The following is a 19,557-nucleotide window of genomic DNA, read 5'->3' as shown; positions in this document are numbered from 1 at the left end:
GAAGCCACAAATACCGTGCAGTGCACCCTTAACAACATGTAACAAAACCTAAAGTGATCATGGTAACCATAGTTGCCTTACAGTGGCAACGAAAGGAATATTTGCACAAATGACATGAATAGGCAGAGTAGCAAGAGTCCTGAGCTCTTCCCATGTTTGCAGTGAGGGGGAGGTTGGCACTCGCCCACAACAGCATTGCATTGATCATGAATATGCACCATGATCTTTCCATTATGTGTTCATAAGTACACTGGCCAGCCTGATCGCTCTTGCCAAGGCACAACTGTCTACCAAACCACCTTTGAGTGTGAGAAAAAGAAATAATATGGAGTTTCACGTTCCAAAACCACGATCTGATTATGAGGCATGCCGTAGTGGGGGACTCTGGATTTATTTTAACCACCTGGGGTTCCTTAACTTGCACCTAAATCTAAGCACACGGGTGCTTTTGCATTTCGCCCCCATCAAAGTGCGGCTGCCATGGCCAGGATTTCATCCCGCGACCTTGTGAGAAAAAGGGACATCCTGCGCATTCCTACTAAAATCTATCATCAGCTGCAGGACCTGGTCGCTTGTGCTAGTCCTTTTTTGTTGCCATGGTACCATTAGACCACAGTGCAAGGAGAAATAGTCGGTTCAGTGAAAGCTGTAACAAGACACCCCCCCCCCCCTCTCCATCCTTAGATAAACAAATTTAAAAAATTTCTTACCACAACAAGATGCACACTATGGTGGTGCTGTGTTCACAGCATTTAGTACATACTCTCACCCTCGTGCAGTGCGACTATGGCTGATTTTTCCACCTCCCCTCTGCCACAGGACGTGCTATCCAAGGTAGTACGCAACGAGGGCTTCTTCAGCTTGTGGAAGGGCTTCACCCCGTACTATGCTCGGCTGGGACCGCACACGGTGCTCACATTCATCTTCCTGGAGCAGATGAACAAGTTCTACTACCGAGTCATTCTCGGAGACACCGAAGGACGGGGAGGACTGTGAGACTCGAGGGGCTGCCTGCCCCATCCTCCCACATGGGAAGGAGCCACATCACCATCTGTCTTTCGTCCCGGCCGGCCAGCGGTCATCTCCTCTACTCTCGTGACCACTTGCGTGCACAGAGTCCATTGCTGCCAGGGGGCACCAGTGGCTCCTCTTCTCCGTGTAGCTGGTCTGTAGAGTTTTGTCTTGTGTGGGCCAGGGAGGGCCTCAAAGCATTTTTTGGTTGGTTGGCTGTTAGAGAAGAATAAAATACGTATTTGCATTTTTGGGCTCAACGAGTGTGAAGAGTCCGATAATAATGAAGCAGTCTGCCTTGCACACAGCTCAGTTAAACCAGTTCACAACACTTATCATAGGCGAGATGCCTGCCCTTAAGGTTCACATTATATGTGACACCTGCCAACGAAAGGATGTTCCAAATCCACTGCCATGATTCTGATTGGTGCTGGCTGACACTCCTGGGGCTAGATCTGGCACACATACAAAATACACAAGAAAGTAGATAGGCTGTGCATTGTAGGTCAGTTGGTACAGCATTGAATGTGTGATGCGGAAGATGTGCCTCTGGCTCCCACCAGTTTGCATGCTTTCATTTCCCATTTTCTTATTATTTCTACGTTTCAATTAAAAGGAACAGCTAACTACTCTTGTCCTTTCCTGTGCTCCATTGCCTGTTAGCTTCATGTGGTTGTAACTAATAAAAAACATCAAAGCCCCTCGGTTCCCTTTATACTTCTTGCCTATTACCAGCAGTGCTTCAGATGACCTTCACTAGTATTGGATAGGTATTGATCGGATTTGCGCACGATGCAGCGTGCTTAGTGAATGAGCAAAAACTTCCAAAGGGTGATCAGCTGGGCCTAACCATCACTAAGCGTAAACAGGGCATTATTTGCTACCATGATGAGCTCCCTTTCAGGCACACTGTGTTAAAATTAACATTTTGGGAACCTTTATTTGCTTTCCGATACACACAATGCCAAGAACACCGGCACCAATGCACACTGGTTAACACAAACTTTTGCAATGCCATGCCTACTAGCATATTGCAGCACCCACCAGTCAACAGGCTTGTGCCAATGCTTCGCTCTGGTTTTAAGCTAAGAGAGAACAACGTGATGCAAACAGCCGGGCACAGTCAACACACAGGTGCCTCTCCAGCATAGTGAGTACTGACAGTCAGTGGTGGTATCTCTTATTACGACGTGCGAGTGTTGCGAGCAGTTTCTCACAAGCATTGTAAGAAACTGCGGAAAGAAAGAAACCTTGGTGGAGGCATGGCGGCCAGATTCCAATGGGGCAGGCAGCAAAAACACTGCACTACGAGATTTTGGTGTGTGTTGCGAAAACCCATCTGGTGGTAATCAACCCTGGGCCTTCCTCTACAGCATGCCTCACGGCCCGGGGCTTACTCTGGGGCATAAACCAAAGTGCTCACCTTGGGCAGCGGCAAGCGGCGTGCTTCTTTGGAAAAATTGTTGGCGGCGTTCCAACAGGCGGCAGTTGGCATACGTGCAGCCTAGGAGTGGAACACGCGAAAGATGGAGGTGATGTGCCGTCGGCAGATGGGACAGGCGTCCTGTCGCTTGAGCAGCATGCGGCCACAGGCGGCACATGTGCACAGATGGTGGCAGGGGTGCAGCACGCAGTTGCGCTCCTCGTCCATGCACACCACGCAGTCCTTGTCGCGGCCGCCTGCACCTCCAGCCTCCAGAACTTCGGCCGTGAGGGCGCTGCACAGTGTGTCCTGCAAACACCAGGGGGAGCCAGTGATTAGCGGGGGGGGAAGAAGAAAAATAACTGTGCACATCATGCTCGGAACTTGTCACAGACACGAGATGCTAACAAAACAATTATTTCAATAGAGGGAGAGAAAGAGAGAGAGTAGTGACTATTGCCATTACTGGCATTTTTTTTCGCGACAGCCGAAAGAGTGATTAAAAACTTCCTTTCGCGATGAGGACGCTCCTACTTAATAAGCAAGCTAGAAGCTTTATTTGCAGCAGCAATTTTGGATACGTGTGGACACAGGTGTTGTTTTGCTCCAGTTCACAGAGAACTAAGGTTGCAATCAAAAGGTTGAGGGCTGAACTCCCAGCCTAATCAGTGGGTACCCTCCACATCATTGCCTGACAACTGGTGATAGACCGTGTTTGACAATACTGCAAGGGTGTTGTGTGCGTGCTTGTCAAGGGATGGTGAGAACTTGACTGAGAAAGCTGCTTTGGTGGTCACCATCTATGTCACTGCTTCACACTTAAAACACTATGGTTACTGCAAAACCAGTGACAGATTATACACAGTGAAACTTTCAGCACAGTAAACTCCATTTCATACTTTTGTTGCAACAATGTGGAAGTTGGAGTATTTATCGTGCTGCCTGCAATTACCATAGAAGAATATACTACTGTGTTGCACAGTGGAACCAAGAAATTTGAAAACATTACACGATTTTACCTAATGTAAAAATTTTTGGTGGCAACAGATGAAGACACTATTGCATAGAGGGCATCAGACTGTACTGTTTTATCTTTGTTTCCATTTGTATTTTCTTTAATTGTGTGTTGTCTTCTGATATGCAGTGCATACTGGCAGCCTTGGTGCTCTCTCATTTGGCATACCCTCTGTCACAGTAGTCAAATTTTTAACGTACATGAACTTCAGCCACTGACGAAAGGTATTCATGAAAACTACTAACTGTAGAGCAGACAAGGGGCCCAAGCGCAGATGTGTTGAGTGGTGAGCCTCGCTGATGGTATGGGAACGCCATACTGCCCGCAATGACAATGCATCATTGATGTAAGCCCAACACATTTGGCGCCCAGAGCCGTGACTTGTAGGTGACACGAACTTAGTGCGGCATGCAGCTCTTGCTGCATGGCATTCTGGCTGTCACATGCAACTGCTTTGTGCTAAGATGCGCGGATTTATGTGATGAAATTTTGTCTGCTCTGGGCTACTGAGAAGGAAGACAGGCTGAAAGAAAAGTTTACCAGCATGATGTATCACACCACATTGCACAAAAGTCAGGAGACCTCAACCACCTGACTAAAGAACATGTGCAGTGGTACTACGATCACATGACCCCACTATAGTTACGTTGCACATGAAGTACGAACATGTGCATCGCGCTGTTGCATAAAGACACATGAGTGAACGAAGCATGTTGTTAGGGTCGTGGGTGCACTTCTAGATGATGCAAGTAGCTGTCGCACGAGTGAAGACAGAATCACGGCAGCGTTTGCTGTTGCACCATTGGTCACGTCCTCCATCACTGCTCAGACGAGGCCCTATTAAGTTTACTTGCCTCAACATGCCATTTGCTACACCATGGTGGAGGGAAAGTTGCAACCAAGTCCAGTCATTACAGCGGTTCCACCCATTCCACAATAGCACTCCTAAATCTCTAGCTACGCACACAACATGCACGAGTGCTGTCCAAATATACTCTCTCTTTGTGCTGCTCTCCTTCCTGTCAACCCTTGCAGCAGCATCCCGTCCACATGCCCAGTCTGCCTTCACAATGTGTTTAACTGTAAAGAACACCTGCCTCAATATTCAAGTTTGGCAGTTTCACAGTTTGCTAGACCTTTTCACATCAGCCAAAACAAGTTTGTTGGCATTTACTTATACAAGTACAAGAGATTGCATGACGTATGTCACCCTTGGGTGGTGTTTGCAGGGGCAGCATGCACATGCTACTGCATGTGTAGTCTTGGAGACATTGCCAACGCTTCTTTTCTGTTTTGAAGATATCACATGTACAGAGGTACTGGGAGACTGTACACTAGTGGGACATCTGGCAGATCTCATCTGCTGGCACAATGCCAGAGTTTCCCTGCCCACTTAGTGGACCTGTTTATAGTGGCCGCATGCAAAATTCTTTCCCGTTCACATGCCCCAGTTACTTGCGCAAGAACCTGTAGCATATGTGAATGCGAACCTAGAGTGAAGGGAGATATTATTTCTACATCCTGCCGGTTTCTGCAAAACCTTGGCACCCTGCAGGGGAGGACACATTTGCGCCGTTGACAGTACAACTGGACACTGGGGCAATTTCAAGATGGAGAGCAGAGCCACTCACAGGACTGGCCAAATCAGGTGGGGAGAAGGGCGGTGGCTGTCGAGCCATGGCTGTCCGGCCCAGTAAAGCAAGTGCGGAACGCCGTGCCTCGCGCTCTCGCTCTGACAGCACCAGGGGCTCGGGCCCAGCACGGAGAAAGGCAGTTTTACCCATGCGTTCCAGAAAAGCCCGCACCCACGAGAGCGTTGCCATGGAAGTCCCTCTGCACAACTGTATTTCCACCTGCAAAGCAGTGGCGGCAAAGTTCTCAGGCACAGCTACCTACTTACACTGAAAGGCAAAACTTTCAGGACAGTGCTTCTTTTGGAATGAAAGCAGCTGAAAAGTGGGGCAACTGTCGACGATTATAAACTGTTTACTAGCCTGCACTAAAGTGTATAAAAAAAGAACTTGTACATGTACTATATGTTAGGAAGCAACATGCACCTTCATGTACCTGCGAGCCCAAGAAGTCGGCAAATCTTATTTCTCGTGACTACCGTACAACTGATAACACCGGAATTACAGGATGTTGTGATTGGTCTAGTACAGTAGGGCCATTCTAAGCATACTAAGCCTGTGGAGGAGAAAGAACACTCAAATTCAGGTTAATACAGTGTGCATTCACACACATGTGCAGTGTTCACTCATTACAGCAAGAACGTTGCCTGCTTTCAACATTGCAGGGATAAGTGGTACAGTGACTATTGTGAGTGTAACAAACCCTGCCTCAGGCCACAACTTACTCCGTCAAGGAGGAGGAAGTTAGCTGCCTGCCGCGCAGCGTGCGCAGTGCAATATAAAAGATATAAAGAACAGTTCAAAACCCAACGCTGCCGGGGCTGGCTCTTCCTCGCATTATCTCTGAAAGATTTTGCGACTTGGTAAAGAACACGCAGCTCCAACCCTCCGGCATGGATCTTACCGGCTCTACTGCTCTTCCTGCTGGTGACAATGCCCAGGAGGTCGCCCGACCTGGCGGTGCTGCGGTTCCAACACATCAACCTGCCACCATTTTGGCCCAACAGCCCCAGCATCTGGCTCCTGCAGGTCGAGGCACACTTCTGTCTCCGGCATATCACCAGTGAACATACTAAGTTCTTACACCTGGTGTCCTCCTTACCTCCGGACGTCGCCAAGGACTTAGCGGATATTATGACCTCACCAGATCCGACCCATCCTTTCGACATGTTGATGGTAGCTATCATTTCTTGCAAGTCAGAGCACAGCAGACTCCAGCAGCTCCTCACAGCTACGGAGCTCTGTGACAGCCGCCCTTCACAGCTCCTTTGACGCATACGCCAGCTTCTTGGTGGAGTTCTCACTTTTCAACAGGACAAGCTGCTGCGTGAGTTGTTTCTCCAGCGCCTCCCAGAGAACACGGTCCCAGTTCTCACGGCTGTGGGTGAAATGCCATTAGACAAGCTCGCCGAACTGGCTGACCAAGTTGCAAACTACACGTGGGTCCCTTGACTCAGCACCGTTATGACTCCGCCTCCGGTTACTGCCTCAGCCCCTACGCTCGCGACAAGGGCCGTCTGGATGCCCTTGTCAGACATCTCGACGAACTTGTGCCCTTCTCATGTCGATCTTTGTCGAGGTTCCGGTCCCGCAGTCGTTCCCCAGTGCCCCCGCGATCTCCAGAGTTTCAAACATCCGACGTGCGATGCGACAGCTCGTCTTCAGCTGTGTGCTGGTACCACCGCGTATTCGGCACCTTTGCTTGCAAGTGCACTCATCCGTGCTCCTGGTCAGGAAACGCTGCAACCGGCCACTGGTTGAAGGACATGTCGCCTATACTATGTTTCTGACAAGATCAGTGGCGCTTGCTTCCTTGTCGACACAGGAGCCCAGGTTACCGTTATACCGGCCACTTGTACAGATCGCCGTCGCAAAGAACAGACCTGCCCGCTCCAAGCGATAAACAACTCCGCCATCCACACATACGGCCAATGGTGTCTTACACACTTAGCCTTGGATTGCGCGGTATGTTTTGCTGGATTTTCATTCTTGCTGATGTTTTGTAAGCTGTTCTCGGCGCTGACTTCCTCAGTTTCGTCAACCTTGCGGTGACATGCATGCCCATTGCCTCATCGATCTGAGCACACACCTCTCCATCAATGGTGTACTCTGCACCGCCACGCCGACGGGGCTTCGAGCTCTCGCACTCGCTTTGCCGTATGCAGAAATCCTAGCTGATTTTCCCAATTTTACGAAGCCACATATCAGGGAGTCGCCATTGAAGCGCTCGATCACTCACCACATCGTGACCACTGGTCTTTACTCGACCTCGCCGACTGTCTGGAGACCGCCTCGTTATTGCTTGTCGAGAGTTTTACCACATGCTTGAACTCAGCATTGTGCAACCTTCCTCAAGCAACTGGGCATTGCCACTCCACATGGTGCCAAAGAAAGATCCTGGTGACTGGAGACGATGTGGGGATTACCGCGCTCTGAACGTCCGCACCTCACCAGCAAAGTGAAGGCAATTCAAGACTTTCCACCCTCGACTTCACTAAGAAGACTCAGAGAATTCCTGGGCCTACTGAACTCTCGTCGCCGCTTTCTTCCGAAGTGTGCCAATATCCTGAAGCCTCTGACCGACCTAATGGCTATCAAAAAAGATCTGGCTGCACCACTTGAGTGGGCTGAGGAAGCTGCATCTGCCTTCGCTACTGCCAAGAAGGTGCTGGCAGATGCCACCATGCTCATAAATCTCATTCCTGATGCCCTAATTCGTCTCATCACCGATGCATTGTGCATGGCAGTCGGCACAGTTCTCAAGCAACACGTATCTGGTTGGCAGCCTCTTGGTTTTTTCTCGCAGAAACTGAAGCCACCTGAAGCTAAATACAGCATATTCGGCCGAGAATTCCTTGTGGTGTACCTCTCCATTAAGCATTTTCAACACTTTCTGGAGGGCCGGGACTTTCACGTCGTCACAGACCATAAGGCCCTGACGTTTGCCTTCCACAGGAATCACAGCAACTACACTGCAGGGGGATCTGTCAACTGTGCTTTATCTCTGCGTTCACAATGGATCTCAGTCACGTGTGCGAGGGCCGGAAAATGTTGCCGCTGATGCACTCTCCCACATCGATGCCCTGGCGGTGCAACCACTGGTAGACATGGAGGAGCTAGCAGCCGCCCAGCGCAATGACCCTGAGCTGCATCGCCTTCGTTCCTCATCCACATCTCTGTCCTTCACTGAGTGCCCACTTCCGTTTTCTTTCTCGTTGATAACGTGCAAGACATCCACTGGTGTTCCTCGACCCTTCGTGCCTTTGGCTTTTAATCGCGTAATTTTTGATCAACTGCACAACGTGAGCCACCCTGAAATTTGTACGACTCAGAAGCTAGTCACAACTCACTTCCTTTGGCCTAGCATCAATGCAGACCTTGGTTGCTGGGTGCAAACCTGCCTTCAATGCCAGCGTGTTGAAGTTCACCACCATACTGTCATGTCTAATTTCCCATTTTGGCCTCCAGACACGAGGTTTTCCCATGTCCACCTCGACATTGTCGGCCCTCTCCCGCCATCAAGTGGGGCTTCTTACCTGCTCACATGTGTGGACCGCTTCACCCTATGGCCAAAGGCGTTTCCCATTACAGACACTGCGGCAGAGACAGTTGCTACGGCTTTCATGAGCGGCCGGGCGTTGCGTTTCGGATGCCCTTCTGTCGCCACCGCCGACCGAGGCCGCCAGTTTCAATCGACCCAATTCACCGCGCTTGTTAACATCTTGAGCGTTCTACACATCCATACGACCGCCTACCATCCTTCCACGAATGGCATGGTGGAACAACTTCATAGACAACTGAAGGCTGCCCTCACCACTTATCAGCCATATCAGCCAAGGGAATGTTGGCTCGTCCATCTTCCCTTTGTCTTTCTGGACATCCGATCAGCACTGAAGGCTGACCTAGGTTGCTCTTTGGCTGAACGTGTCTACTGCATTCCCCTGCACCTTCCTGGAGAATTCTTCGCGCCGTCATCGCCACCTTGCACCCGTGATGTTTCCACCTACATCCAGGAGCTGCGCACCACGTTTCGTGACCTTGCTCCTGTAATTCCTGCTGACCGGCACCACCGGTCTGTGTTTGTCACCCAGGATATGGCTTCCTGCAGCCATGTCTTTGTTCGGCGTGACCATGTGCGTCCACCCCTCACCATTGCCTACAATGGACCATTCTGCGTACTCCATTGTACGCCTGACGTTCACGCTGGACATTAACGGTCATTGTGCGACTGACAGGTTTGAGTGGCTGCTGACTGACTCAAAGCTGCCTATGTTGCCACTCTTGCGCCCGCGATCCCTCCACTCAACCTGGCCTCGATTCCTTCATCACTTTGGGCGGTCACATCTAAGCACGTTCACTGGGAGACTCCTCTGGCTTCTGCTCTATGGGGGAAGCCCTGTAGCGCCCCTTGCCTCAGTCCCGGGCCGCAGGCCACAACTAGCTCCGCGTGCAGCGCCTGTCAAGAAGGAGGAAGTTAGGTCCCGGCCGCGCAATATGTGCAGTGTGATAAAAAAAAAATAAAAAGAACAATTCAAAACCCAACGCTGCCGCAGCTGGGTATTCCTCGAATTAGCTCCGACATGAGCATTATTCGGTGCAATCAATTGACGTTAAAAAGATGGCAAAAGCAACGTGAGGTCATGAAAACCAGCACAGACAAAGGGCGCACCTCCGGTATGGCGTAGACGGGAAAGAGGAAGCGTATGCCGAGGCAGCGATCCTTGCCCGAGGCCCGCTCAAATATGGCGTCCATGGGCAGGCGCATGCTGCTGCTGGCCAGAATGGCCGTTGGGCGGCAGCTCTGAGAGGCCACCTCCATCAGGGAAACCTTGGCCGCCAGGTCCTCAGTGATGCACTCCAGCACCAGCTCTGCCTCCTGTGCCAAAATGTGGCCACCGTTTGGCAACAATGAGGAGGGAAGACCAGAGAATCAGGCAACACTCCGGCGCAAAGCAGGCACAAACCTAACCGCAACGCCTGTCCACAAGTTGTGGATGTGTGGGCTTGTTGGTCCAGCATTATTCCAAATTGTGGCTCAGAAACACACAAACAGGCTGAAAAAGAGACGACGCACAAGTGCTACGTGATGTCTCTTTTCCTGTCTGTTGCTGCAAATGATTACATTTGCTACAAGATCGTGACCACACTGACCCTTAGTGCTTCCTCAAGGCGGCTGAGACAGAACACGCTGCCCAAGAAGCCTGGCTGGCGCAGGAGACCGCACTCCCTCAGCGCCTTGCGATCCTCGGCCAGTCGGGGTGCAACTCGGTCCAGGGCATCGGGCAGAGCATCATGCACACGCACCTCGTGCCCTTGAGCTGCCAGTTCGCCCGCCACGTTAACACCCAGGCCACCACAACCAATGACGGCCACACGCACCATGTTGCCAGCTGCAGCAAGGACAAAGTTAGCTGCATTAGGTGCACAGTAGTTGCTTGAATAAAGCACCTGACCGGCCATGTTGCTGAACATTTGCTGCTCAAGCCAACTGCTGTATGCTGTAAGTATCAGTGATGTTGGTCTGCTCTGGTCTACATCATCTAGTGCATTGCTATAAAGAAGCACGATAGCTTTTGTTGTTCTGTTCTTACTTCTTTTTGTGCTCGTTCATTATTACCTTGCCTCGTATTCTCTTGCAGCTGAAGGCAAATAAAGTGCATTGAGAAATGGGAGTGAGAAATGAAAACGAACTGGTAATAACCTGTCTTTTGTCAAGAACGAACAATTCTCTTGAAGGTGAAACATGAGCTAAGTGTCCGTCTTTGACATTCAAATTAGTTCTAATGGTCATGTGCCTGCTCAGGATGGCAGAGGCTTAAGTAAAACTCTAATGCATAAAATATCAAAGTTCTTAAGGGCCACAGGTGAGACCACCACAACTGCGTTTTCCATTTTGGCAGGCATCAACTCTTGGCAGTGGCTTTACAACTGGTTGAGTTACAGAGAAAATACCGTGTGTTTCAGTGGACACTTTCAAACATTTTTTAGAATTGCCTGTGGCAGACAGCACAAGTCTAGTCCGTGAGCTGGTCTACTCGAAGAGGTGAACATTACTTGCACAAGGAATTCAAATGCATAATCAACTAATTTTAAAAAATCATTAAGATTTTAACGTATTACCTTGTGGCACATATTGCAATTTAAAAATTCTAGCCAGGGGGTTCGCAAGGGCATGCTGGCGGTGCTCATATTTGCTTCACTTGGAACGAATTCTCAGGATGACACCAGTTTCGCGATATTAATTCCTAAACTTTGCAGTGAAATGCATTGGCGTTCCAGTTACTTATGTGCTCCAATGAATAAAGTGACTTAGGAAAGTAAGTGGAATGACAGTGCATTTTTACTGCACGTTTGATGGCGCATATCTCGTAAATGATGTCATCCACACAATTCTTTCCAATTGGATATGCCTTGTAGTCTAACCCACTAGAATTTGTAAATTGCAATACGTGCCATAACATAATTAGATAAAAACTTAATTTGTGTATTTTTCTTAATTATTCGATTATGTATATACATTTCTTTGGCAAGCAATGTCCACCTCTTCGAGTAGACCGGCTCATGGACTAGAACTGTGCTATCTGCCAAAGCTAATTAAAAAAAATTTATGAAAGTGTTCGCAGAATCACCATGCATAAAAAAAAAAAGACGGAAAGTTCTTTTCCTTCTATATTATTTTTGTTGAGACGTCTTTGAGTCATACATTTCGGTCATCATTCTCCATTAAAATATGAATTATTTCAAAATATTGCACACTATTAAAATGGCTAGAATGTGAACGTGAGACCTAGATTTCAAAAGAGTGAGAAATCCCAGTAGTTAAGCTCTGAATTGAGTGATGTGCCTTGTATAAGCTGCAATATTCACAGTCTTAATGAACAGCATTTCAATTCTGGGGCAGGCCAGCAGATGTAAGCTGTAACAAATGGGTACTCACCTATCTGATTTGCCTAGAACACCTCATGGAGACTTGCACTGCCACTGCGCAAATAAAAACAAGAACAGCAGAACACCAAGACTGTCAGACCACAATAAACATTAAAATTAAGCAATTCTTAAAAATCATTTGAAAAACGGGACAATGTGGGAAGACAAGCGTGATACTTGAGTTGCATATGCGCAGCACACATTCAGAAAGTGACAATGTTGTGCACATCCCAATTAAAGTTTTCTTGAGGAGATTCCACCTCAACAAGACGGCAGAGTCTACTGTGACAGCCTGCTCCTATCGCAGGAAACGAGCTCAGAGTTGGAGGAATCGCAGAAGTCTGCAGATTTATTTTAGCTATATTCATTAGTGAAGGAATTTTGGTATTGCTACCATTGCAAACGAGAGAGCTACGCATTGCATCCCAACACAAGAGGCATACTGTGGAAAAAAAATATGGCCGTGTTTCAGTTTTCCTGTTGCAGTAGACATCACGCAGCGTAAGTGATGCCCCCGAAAGTGACAGCCGTCTGTTCATTATGCAAGGTGCCTCAATGAACAGCTGTTCCTGCAGCTCTTGTTGACAAGTAATGGCACTTGTGTATTCCGCTTTCTTTACTGTATTCTCGCAAGATCAAAATAATCATATCACTCATAATGCAAAGCAACAATACGATAGCTGGTGCAATACTATACAAAGTAAATGTTGTACTGTTTCATCTGGTATCGGTTGGTTAACATATTCGCACATGCACGAGGGCAATCTGTGTTCAAGAAGAAGAAAACTTTCTTCAATGTTGACTCTAATCCACGTTGCCTTCGTTTTTGGAGCTGGTGCTCCTTGGTGGTGGAGAAGTGGAGACCCATGTAGTCCTACTTTTTTCTCCTACCCTGCTTTCTGACTATTACTGCTGGCGCCGGTTAAACTGTTTCAGCCCAGTGCTGCTTTATAGATCAGCTGCAGAACTTGGCGTGGGCCAACCATAGCTTTAGAGGTGCATTATTCTTTCAGCTGTAACACTGACAAAGCGCTATATTATGAGCAGCGAGTCTTGCATAGTTTCATGCAATATCTGTTGATATAAGCATTTGCAGGTGTGTGCGGAGCAATGTTCGGTCCAGGAGAACAAGAAAACGTCATTCATTGTGGCAAAAGGTTTTCAGTTTTTAGATTTTCTGATTATTTTTTTTTTCCAGCTTTGCCTTCTTCGTGCACTAGTGAATCGAGGTGTTTGGTCATGTACTGTTTTGCTGCTGCTCTTCCTTGAATACCTTTCCCTCAATAATTCCCTTCAGTACTTCAGCCTCCCTTCTGCTCTTACAAAGAGATAAATATACCATGTTTACAGGAACTTGACAGTAGTAGTGCATTGCAGCACATCTTTAGGGTATCTCATTCATGTAAATGAGGATAACGTACTAGGAAGACTCATTGCCTTAAGTCACCAGACAGGGGTATACACAGATAGGCTGACCATAGAAAATGCGTTTATATGAATGAACCAGTAATTAATTGCATCTTCTAGGTTATAATGTTGACATGGCATGCCAGTGTTTATATAAACTCACTAAGAACTGCTTGTGTTCTGTTCCTGTCTGGTGCATTAAGCTGATGCATCTTCACAGTACATTGTCCCCGTTTGCATGTGGAAAATGCACTAGAAGAATGCCCTGTTGTTGCATTCACATAAACAATCTGCACAAAGCATGCTAGTCTGCATGTGTTATCTGCACAGAGCCTGCAACAAGGTTTTGCATCTGTGAACTGGTTGAACAACTTCTTTCATGAGAGAATGAACCTTTACGTGATATCTTGGGGGCTACGAGAAGGTAACAGCAGCCACAGCTACCACAGACATTGCTGCCAAAGCCACCTTCTCTACTACTGACGTCACAGGGTGTTCATCGTCTCATATTTCCTCATTGTCATCATAAGTACTTTTTTTTTTTTTTTTTTGCTGCTGGCATACATCAAACAAATGGTGCGAAATAACGATGATCCTCTTGTCCGAACCCCATCCTGGTGCTGATGAGCTTGCATCCTAGTTGGCAGAGTGCTCTTATTTCAAGCGAGCCGTCATTGGTTTGGTTCCTGGCTCAACTAGCTGGTAGCACAGAAATTTCTACTTTCCTTTGCTACTCAATCACCAGTAACAAATGCTCTTGAGGAGCGATTGCAAGATTGCTGGAACAGACAAGGTCAGGCCCTGCGAGATCACTATGAAGCTCGGAAAGGGTTCAGCAATTGGTTATACCAGAGTCCTTCAATCGAAGGACTCTGGTAATACATACTTCGCAGGGCCAAACGAACGCGTAGTTGTTTGAAACCAGAGTAAATGTTAAATATAACATTTCCGCGTGTAATATAAACAATGTGAATCAGCTAGTCACATGCGCATGAGCGCTCCTTTATTTTGCAGTAGAATTAGAAGGAACCAATAGTACATGTCTATACCAAATGTTACTAAAAGCGGCGCTAACAGTAGCTTTCAGAACACGAGCTCGATCTAGAGACCTTTCGAAACGAAACCAGCCACTATCTAAGAGCGCAAACAACGGGATTCTACGTCACGTACGCTCATACACACATACATTACCGCCCACAGCTACAAGCAGACGACAAACTGTTGACGAAAGTTTGTGCTCTCAGTGACTCATGTATTATTCCCTGGCTTTAACTTTTAGCAGTTCAGCGCGCTCTGCTCCTGATGCGCGCACATCCTGTTTAGAGCCTTCCTAACCGCCTAAGATAGACGTTAAGCACCGCAGCTGGTTAGCAGCTAACCGTAAAGCTGTAATGAAGTAAACTAAAGGAAAATATTCAGCAACATAGCGAGTGTGCGCCTACACAGAAATTGCACCAAAGTGCGTAACACAGAGTGATACGACGCAAACATTTCACTTTGCCACAGCAGGCCGCGAAAGCTTAATACCACTGCATGATGGGTGGGTGAACGGCATTGTCGTTGTTTATGCGCTTTAATCGATCGTTGTTTACGTTCAAGGTCAGACTGCTGCTGGTTGACTTACCACGTTTGCGATGACTTGACTGTACCGTCAGTGAGCAGGTGTTCTGCCTCAGAAATGTTGCGTTGCTACGCGCTGGCTGTGCGTGCACGGTTGGTTGCGAACATAGATGATTGCGCAAAACTTCCAGGCATTTAGCAACTACATTCGCTGCCGTCGCGACTGACAGACGCCCTGCCCTACTTCCACTGCGCCCATCAAGTTCCGCGATAGGAAACAGCAGTTTCCAAACCAAATAACCCGCTGTTGTCATAGCAACAAGAACACACAAAGCAAGTAAGAGAAAGAAGTGTTCATTTTATAGTTCACAACCGTACTTAACTTGTGCAGTAAAAAAATAGTAAACTATGATTTCTAATATGGTTAAAATTGGTTTATGATTGTGCTTAGGGGCATCTGAAACCCATGCTGAAATCCTCTATGCTAAACCGCTAAACTCACTCAAACAATGTCATCATCATCAATGCCTCAAAGGAGGCGTTGTTATCATCAATTTGACAAAAACGAGAGCGTCGTTCAGTCGGTTCAGTGGCGGTAGGTGTTAAATGTGTACATACGTGTGCTAAGCATTTTCTGGCACTGTGATCCTGTGATGTCTGAGGAAGAAATGACAACAGACCACGGCCTGCTGGCTAGAGCAACCGCTCTGGAGCAAGAAGTGCAAGAACTGCGGCAAACGCCCGCACCGATGCCGTCGGACGCCGATTACGACAGCCGCTTTTTGAATGTATACCGGGAACTGACCGCGGGCAGAGTTCCCCACGCCATACCAAAACCGCTGCTAAAGGACAAGGTCCTGCAGAGTTTGAGAAATGAACAGGAAAGCCTGAAACGCACTCTCGCTGTGTACACCTGCCGCGTTAAAGCCGCCGAGGAGGAGATCGCCGACTTGGAGGACCACAATAAAGTCGTGGCCGGTGCAAAAAACGGAGCGTCGCCCGTACCGAGTGACTACCGCGCCGTGAAAACGTAAGCCCTATGTTTAATGTGTGCCTTGGCTGCCTGCCGTATGAAATGGGAGGCTGTGCTGCTGGCAGCGGCTGCTGCATTTTGGCGAGGCCGAAATGTAAGGACACCCGGATACTGCCATTTCAGTGAACGCGTTAGGTGGCAGAAACTAATACTGGTGTCACACGACCATTTTCGATCGCGATTGGCTCCCAGCCTCGGCTTGCGCAAAGGAGCCAATCGCGACAGAGAAATTCGATCCGTGTTGGGCTCGATCGCGATCAAATGTGCGCTGTGACACTCGTGTATCCCCGAGCCCTGTGTTGTGTCGCCTCCCGTAGCCCATCAGGTGGCTGGGTAGTGATATGTTGTTTTTGATAGTTTTTCATAGGTAATTCTTGTTCCAAATAAAAATCGGACAACGATCAAGTCAGTAGGGAAACTTCGGTCATCCCTGACCTAATGCTTTGACAAGGCGACAGTCCCCTTGGTGTTGGCTGTGGGTTTAAGCGTCTCTTATTCGCCCACTGTTAGTCTGATTGAAGTCGCTCCAAACATGTACTTCGATGTTCAATCTATTCAACACAACAAAATATTACATAGCAAGCCTGTCACAGTCATTTCAGAGGCATGAGATCAAGCAAGCTAAAAGCATGCACTGGAGTGCTGGTTGTTGAAACTTTCCGAGTCTGCTACACAATGCCCAATTGTCTTGTCAGGGTTTTAGTATTTGCAGATTTAAAATTCAAGGCTCTAATATAAAACCATATTTTACTTTGTTCTGTGCCGAGACGGCGAGAAATATCTTTGGATATGTAGCAATAGCTTAAATTTGCAGGAGGAACACACACATGGTAGTGTACTAAGAACCAAGTTCTATTTTAAGTGGTAGATCTACAGATGTGACCTTTTGGGCGATGTCTGCAGATTTGTAAGATGTCTGTCTCATTTGGGCAAACTAAATACGAAAGCTGACCAGTTAACCATGTTTCAAGTTGTGTTGCAATCCTTTTTGTCACTTGCTGTCCCTGTCTGCCAACCATGTTAAGTGCATAAAGTGTTAACATGTAAAGGAACTGTGAAAGTAGGATTGCACAGCACTACATTGTTTGAAGAGAACAAAAATGTGTAAAAGTCCCTCAGCTCTAAGGGTCTTGAAATCTTGCACAAACACAGCAGGTGCAGTGAACATGCCATTGACTGCTGTCTGTTGTCCCACTTACTGTTGTGATTTCCAGGTTGACCAGCACGCGAAAAAAGCAAATTGCCGAGTACCTCCACAACTTCTACCCGAAGCCTCATGAAATTGCACACACTGCTGCACACAGCTATCTCACGCTGAACGAGATTTTGGACAGGCTACTGGACGCCAGCGTCAATCCACCAGAGGCACGATACATCAGACTGGGACCGGAGTTTTGGCCGCCAGATGTACAAGTGCTTCTGAATATGAACTTGGTTGAGCGAGACCCTGACAGGAGTGACCATGTCAGGTTGCAGGACTGCGGTTGAGCTTTGCTTCTAAATGTGACTGTCCCCAAAAAAGTGTTATTGGCTTTGTAAGCCTTTGTTGTCAGTGTGGGATTATGTAGCGACTAAGAGCATATGATGACGTATGCCTTAGTGGAAATATATGTGCTTCTTGAAAACAAGCATCATGCAGGCAGCAGCTGTGAATATTGCAAGATTTCTTTTAGTGCCAGTTACCTTTGCAATAGCTTAACAGAAGGTCATCATGTTGTGCATGAAATCAATTCGCTGACACTATTGCAGACACTTTCTTACCTAGCTTCCAGCCAAAGCGTTTGCTAATCACGTGGTCTGTACGCTGTGCGATATCCTTGTGCAGTAGTTCACAAAGCTTTCACTGCTTCCACGGCTGTTCAACATTAAAGGGGCACTTAAATACTTTTCTAGCTAATCATAGAATGACCTCACTTAGAAGTCGTCTCGCCAATGTCGTGCCACAAAAATTTTTGGAATCCTCCAACTGTAAGTGGAGTTATTGCACTGATACCCGGCTTTCTTGCTGTCTTCGTCTCTGCTAAATTAAGTTTAAATTATGGGGTTTTATGTGCCAAAACTACTTTCTGATTATGAGGCACGCCGTAATGGAGGATTCTGGAAATTTTCACCACCTGGGGTTCTTTAATGTGCACCTAAATCTAAGCACGCAGGTGTTTTTGCATTTCGCCCCCATCGAAATGCGGCCGCCGTGGCTGGGATTCGATCCCGCGACCTCGTACTCAGCAGCCCAACAGCATAGCCACTGAGCAACCACGGCGGGTTTCGTCTCCGCTAGCGCGCTGGAAACTAGACAGCGGAGAAGACAAGAGGACAAAGCCCCGGCCAGGAGTTGAACGTCGTGGTGGTGAAAGGACTCGTTTGGCGGCAGTGGTAGACTACGCTACGCGCTAGCAAAACACGCTGATCCTGACTGAATTGATAAGCAGAAAGCTTGGATAGCTTGGAATACATTTATCCCCGCTTGTAGAACAAGCTCATGCCGTTTGGACATAGCTCATAGCTCTGTCACATGAGCATGCAAAAACTCTTTTACACAAGTGGTCTTTTACCAACTTGAAAGACTTTAATGAAGAGGCATTGCACATCAGACACGTGGCACCGACAGTATCTTTTTAGTGTTTCCTCCTGGACACGCTACCGAAAGCGTGGTGCTGGCATTCAAAACAAAACCGGGCAAATTAAAGTGATCTATCTCGAAATATAAGTGAAAGGTTGTTGTATTGCACATTTTTCAAATAAGCTTAACAATGCCAGATTAGGAAACATTACAGCGAAGATTTATTCTCATACTTTAAAGAGCGTTTGCAGGACTTGCAAAGTGCACAAGTTGTCTGGCAACATTGGGCTTATCACGTTGTCTGCGGCATTCCCGCCATAGGGGGCCCAGGGGTAGCACACTCTCAAGTTCAACAAATGGCCACAGAGGGCGAAAAAATCGACCGCGCGCCGCTGCTAACAAAGCCGACGTAGTAGCATCACCTCGGGATTCGTTCGTTAGTTCCAACATTTCCCGGTAGAGGCGTCGTAATAAGCGCAATTTTATCTTACAAACTTTCTCTTACAATTACCGAAGCATTTTTGTTACATAAGAAACACGGCAAAATTATCATTGCTAATTAGTTATTGTACTCGTCGTCAGTAACTTTATTGTTTCTTCGTCATTATAAACGCAAATAGCGTTCAGCATCATCGATCTTTCACGTGACCTCTGGCCTGGATTTAAAATTTTTACCGGTATTTTCGAGTGCACGGCAGCACGGATTCATTCGTTCGTACACGTAGACTGGTTGCTTCTTTGTTGCTAAAACACGTTCATTTCGCTTCGATGTCTCGCGTTATTTAACTTGGGTTGAAGTGACGTGTTTGCAAGCGGACATGTAAGCCCGAAAGCTAGGTTTCGGTCGTGAGCCATACGTCTGCATTGAAACGGGAACCGTAGTCTGCGACTGAGGACAGCAGTACCGGTGAGTCGTTTAATATCGCTGCCTGAATCCTTATGTCTCGTTAACTTACAGGCGGAGACAAGTTAACGAACTAGATGCTGCAT

At 47.6% G+C, this 19,557-nt stretch overlaps 3 protein-coding genes across 3 annotated transcripts in view; 2 read left to right on the top strand and 1 right to left on the bottom strand.

The window, feature by feature from the left end:
* LOC126539026 (mitochondrial 2-oxoglutarate/malate carrier protein) overlaps positions 1 to 1,712 on the top strand; it is a 34,684-nt gene extending 32,972 nt beyond the window's left edge. The window contains exon 10 of the mRNA XM_050185724.3: positions 820 to 1,712. Within this exon, the coding sequence (XP_050041681.1) occupies positions 820 to 996 (177 nt within the window). The 3' untranslated portion in view covers positions 997 to 1,712. The remainder of the gene's footprint in view (positions 1 to 819) is intronic.
* On the bottom strand, positions 1,140 to 15,285 carry LOC126538988 (probable 3-hydroxybutyryl-CoA dehydrogenase). Its single transcript, XM_050185694.3, has 7 exons — positions 15,039 to 15,285; positions 12,018 to 12,061; positions 10,232 to 10,470; positions 9,750 to 9,956; positions 5,081 to 5,302; positions 2,435 to 2,743; positions 1,140 to 1,227 (listed from the first exon to the last, which is right to left on the bottom strand). Exons 3-6 carry the CDS (start codon positions 10,460 to 10,462, stop codon positions 2,516 to 2,518), a joined length of 888 nt encoding a protein of 295 aa, XP_050041651.1. The 5' UTR covers positions 10,463 to 10,470; positions 12,018 to 12,061; positions 15,039 to 15,285; the 3' UTR covers positions 1,140 to 1,227; positions 2,435 to 2,515.
* A 226-nt stretch (positions 15,286 to 15,511) lies between these two features.
* Positions 15,512 to 18,791, top strand: LOC126539034 (uncharacterized). Its single transcript, XM_050185736.3, has 2 exons — positions 15,512 to 16,004; positions 17,222 to 18,791. The coding sequence occupies exons 1-2, from the start codon at positions 15,628 to 15,630 to the stop codon at positions 17,493 to 17,495; spliced, it is 651 nt and encodes a 216-aa protein (XP_050041693.1). The 5' UTR covers positions 15,512 to 15,627; the 3' UTR covers positions 17,496 to 18,791.
* The last annotated feature ends 766 nt before the right edge of the window (positions 18,792 to 19,557 follow it).

The sequence above is a fragment of the Dermacentor andersoni genome, chromosome 3 (genome assembly GCF_023375885.2).
Source record: "Dermacentor andersoni chromosome 3, qqDerAnde1_hic_scaffold, whole genome shotgun sequence".
Classification (NCBI taxonomy): Eukaryota; Metazoa; Arthropoda; class Arachnida; order Ixodida; family Ixodidae; genus Dermacentor; species Dermacentor andersoni.
This window is presented reverse-complemented; position numbering and strand designations above follow the sequence as displayed.

Bases quoted from the DNA above. Each gene is read 5' to 3' on its own strand.
- LOC126538988 (XM_050185694.3), bottom strand. From the start codon at position 10,462: ATGGTGCGTGTGGCCGTCATTGGTTGTGGTGGCCTGGGTGTTAACGTG. The intron at 9,957-10,231 runs GTCAGTGTGGTC...ATTTTGGCACAG, and splicing joins GCCTTGAGGAAGCACTAAGG to GAGGCAGAGCTGGTGCTGGA. The intron at 5,303-9,749 runs GTGCGCCCTTTG...ACTGCTTTGCAG, and splicing joins CCGTCTACGCCATACCGGAG to GTGGAAATACAGTTGTGCAG.
- LOC126539034 (XM_050185736.3), top strand. From the start codon at position 15,628: ATGTCTGAGGAAGAAATGACAACAGACCACGGCCTGCTGGCTAGAGCA. The intron at 16,005-17,221 runs GTAAGCCCTATG...TGTGATTTCCAG, and splicing joins GACTACCGCGCCGTGAAAAC to GTTGACCAGCACGCGAAAAA.